Source organism: Bactrocera dorsalis, unplaced genomic scaffold, assembly GCF_023373825.1.
Source record: "Bactrocera dorsalis isolate Fly_Bdor unplaced genomic scaffold, ASM2337382v1 BdCtg017, whole genome shotgun sequence".
NCBI classification, from domain to species: Eukaryota; Metazoa; Arthropoda; class Insecta; order Diptera; family Tephritidae; genus Bactrocera; species Bactrocera dorsalis.
In genome coordinates this window covers 192,825-195,568 of record NW_026038068.1, presented here as the reverse complement: position 1 = coordinate 195,568, position 2,744 = coordinate 192,825, and the positions used below count along the sequence as shown (strand labels likewise).

At 36.3% G+C, this 2,744-nt stretch overlaps 1 protein-coding gene across 1 annotated transcript; it reads left to right on the top strand.

Moving 5' to 3' along the window:
* Positions 1-677: 677 nt before the first annotated feature.
* On the top strand, positions 678-2,509 carry LOC105227071 (protein sarah; the record flags this gene model as incomplete). The annotated part of the gene is given in 1 exon segment (XM_049461256.1): positions 678-2,509. A coding segment is annotated over 1 exon segment (831 nt). The 3' UTR covers positions 1,528-2,509.
* Between the last annotated feature and the right edge of the window lie 235 nt (positions 2,510-2,744).

Genomic DNA, 2,744 nt, shown 5'->3' with positions numbered 1-2,744 from the left:
CTGGATCACGACGTTTATCTAAGAGAGATTCGGGTGAGCTTTTGATGACGAATGATAGACTGAGGCTAGCGGCAATATTTGCTCTTTTGGATGAAGATGAAGCAAGCTTATAAAGATTATCATACAATTTACTTCGAAGGTAATGATTGAGCTTATTCCTTGCAAGAGGGAACGAAGGTTTGCATTTATATTGTGTCAACGAGCCTTTGGGCATAAAGCCGTCTTTGATACAAATTCAGACTTTCCGACCTTCTCAATAAAACTGCACAGAAGTTTCCAACTAAAATTCGTTATTAGAAGAGAATAGAGGATAGGATGCGTGGCAAATCAGAGGTCTTCAAATCATAACCTCAAATTTCTAGATCCTACAATTTAGAATTTTAAAATATTGAAACCACAATATTAATAGCACTAATAAGTGGCTTACGTGTCAAATTCTTATATGTTTTATACCCTGTGTACGCGAGTATGAGAATATTTACGATTTATTTATTTATTTACTTCAGTTTAATTATAGCTTGCGAACTTGTTTTTAATTTTCCGCATACTAAACCGAATTATTTATTTATATTTTCAGAATTTCAACAATCTTCACACGCCTGCTCGACATCAGAACACGTCCCCACTCAAGAACTTCGCGAATTCCGCATAAATTTTAAACCCCCCACACACACACACACCAGAGACACGTCGAAAATGTCGGCGTCCCGCGCCAACACCCCACCTTCCGAATCGGACGAGGCGACGTCACACAACCACACCAATGGTGGTGAAACGAATCACAACAACAACTTAAAATTGAAATCAACACAAAATGGCGACGGCGGCAGCAGCAACGATAAACTTTCGCCGGATCAAGATATATACATAAATCAAGCCGATGGCTTACCCAGCCAACATCCCACATTACCCGAAGGAGATGTAGACAGCGACAGTGAAAAGGAAGCTGTCGATCCTGATTCCTTCGACGATTTGCCCACATCCATAATTGTGACTAATATACACTCGGAGGTGTTTACCAATCCAGAACTGAAACAACAAATGGAGGAACTCTTTCGCACCTTCTGCGATTCGGCGACCTTTCAGTGGTTACGTAGCTTCCGACGTTTGCGCGTCAACTATGACAATGCCATAGCAGCGGCCAATGCACGCATCAAATTGCATCAGTATGAATTTAATAAGAAGACGACGATAACTTGTTACTTTGCACAGCCCGTAACGCCAGTCTCGAATAAAAATCTACAACCACCAGCGCCGGTCAAGCAATTCCTAATCTCGCCACCAGCTTCACCGCCAGCCGGTTGGGAGCCACGCGAAGAAAACGAGCCGCTGGTCAATCATGATCTCTTGGCGGCCTTGGCCAGTCTAACGCCCGGCGAGTCACACGAGCTGCATCCCCAGACCGAAGATCAGCCGGGCATTATTGTGCACACGGCCATGTTGCCAGAGGGCGCGGTAAGCGCACCAACACTAGCGATCGGCGCCAAACCGACCATAGTGCAAACCAAATGTCCGGAGCGTGCGTAAAGCGTGACAACGGAACGTTCCTGCTTTGGATGGGCTGCTGGACGGGCTGGACGAATTAGTTTTAAGTACAATGGCAGGTGCTGAGCACCGAATTGAAAGTGAAACGAAGTTAAAGCGTAACTAGTTAATGCAAATACAAATTTAGTACAGCAATGAGCTAAAATATATATATATATATAAATACATATATAAATATTGTTGTAATTAGGCTGTTTTTGTAAATGAATTGTTCTGTGAAAATATAACTGGATTCCTATCACTTCGAAATTGTAGGCTCGCTCGGCGCATGTTGAGCTATAAACTGAAGTTTTTACATGTACATACACACATATGGTACATAGTACATATGTATGCACCTCTCACATCACTGCGTCTAACAACAAAACAAAACTAAGTGAGAATTTTAAAGAGTTTTTCGGAAACTTTAAATTTAAGCCTAAATGTATATACATACATACACATTTTTATGTACATACTTATGAATTTATTATTTAATTATGTTTTTTTATTACTACTTTATTTTTTTATTTTATTATTATTATTTATTCATCAATTTTAATTAATTGTAAAAAGTAAATTTGAGCATTATTTATATTAAAGTGTAAATAACTTATCCAAACACATTTTTTTTATTTTAATTCAACAATATTCAAAGTGTACATTCTTTTTATATAAACCAGTCCTTACAATAAATTGTATGTCAAAAGAGCGTTAATTAATTTTTTATGAATAAATTATTTATGTGTATATATTGAAGTGTAGCTTTTGTGTTTTTTTTTTTTTGAATTTCGTTTTTCATTCTATTTTTTGATAAATTTTTATTATTATTATTATATTTTGAATTAAATTTGCTGCCCAAAATCTCGTTATAGGATAAATGTTTCAATATTTTAATTTTGTATTATACTATGTTAACTTTTTTATATTTATTAAAGTATTTTATTCCTTTCTAAAGGGGATACATGGGTTTTCTCGGGTAAAATACAGCCTTTTTCAGCAAAATCAAATATTTTATTAAATTTTTTTTATTGTTAAAACATACACAATTAACAAAGAAATTCTGAAATTTTTGGAAAAAAAATATTTTTAATTCGGCCATTGCGACGCCATTTCCGGTGATCCCTCGGAAAGAATATTCACCCGCGTTGATAGGATAACTCCTTATCGGATCATCTAAAGGAAAAAATAAGTGTTTTAGTTAAAATCTTGACTTAGGA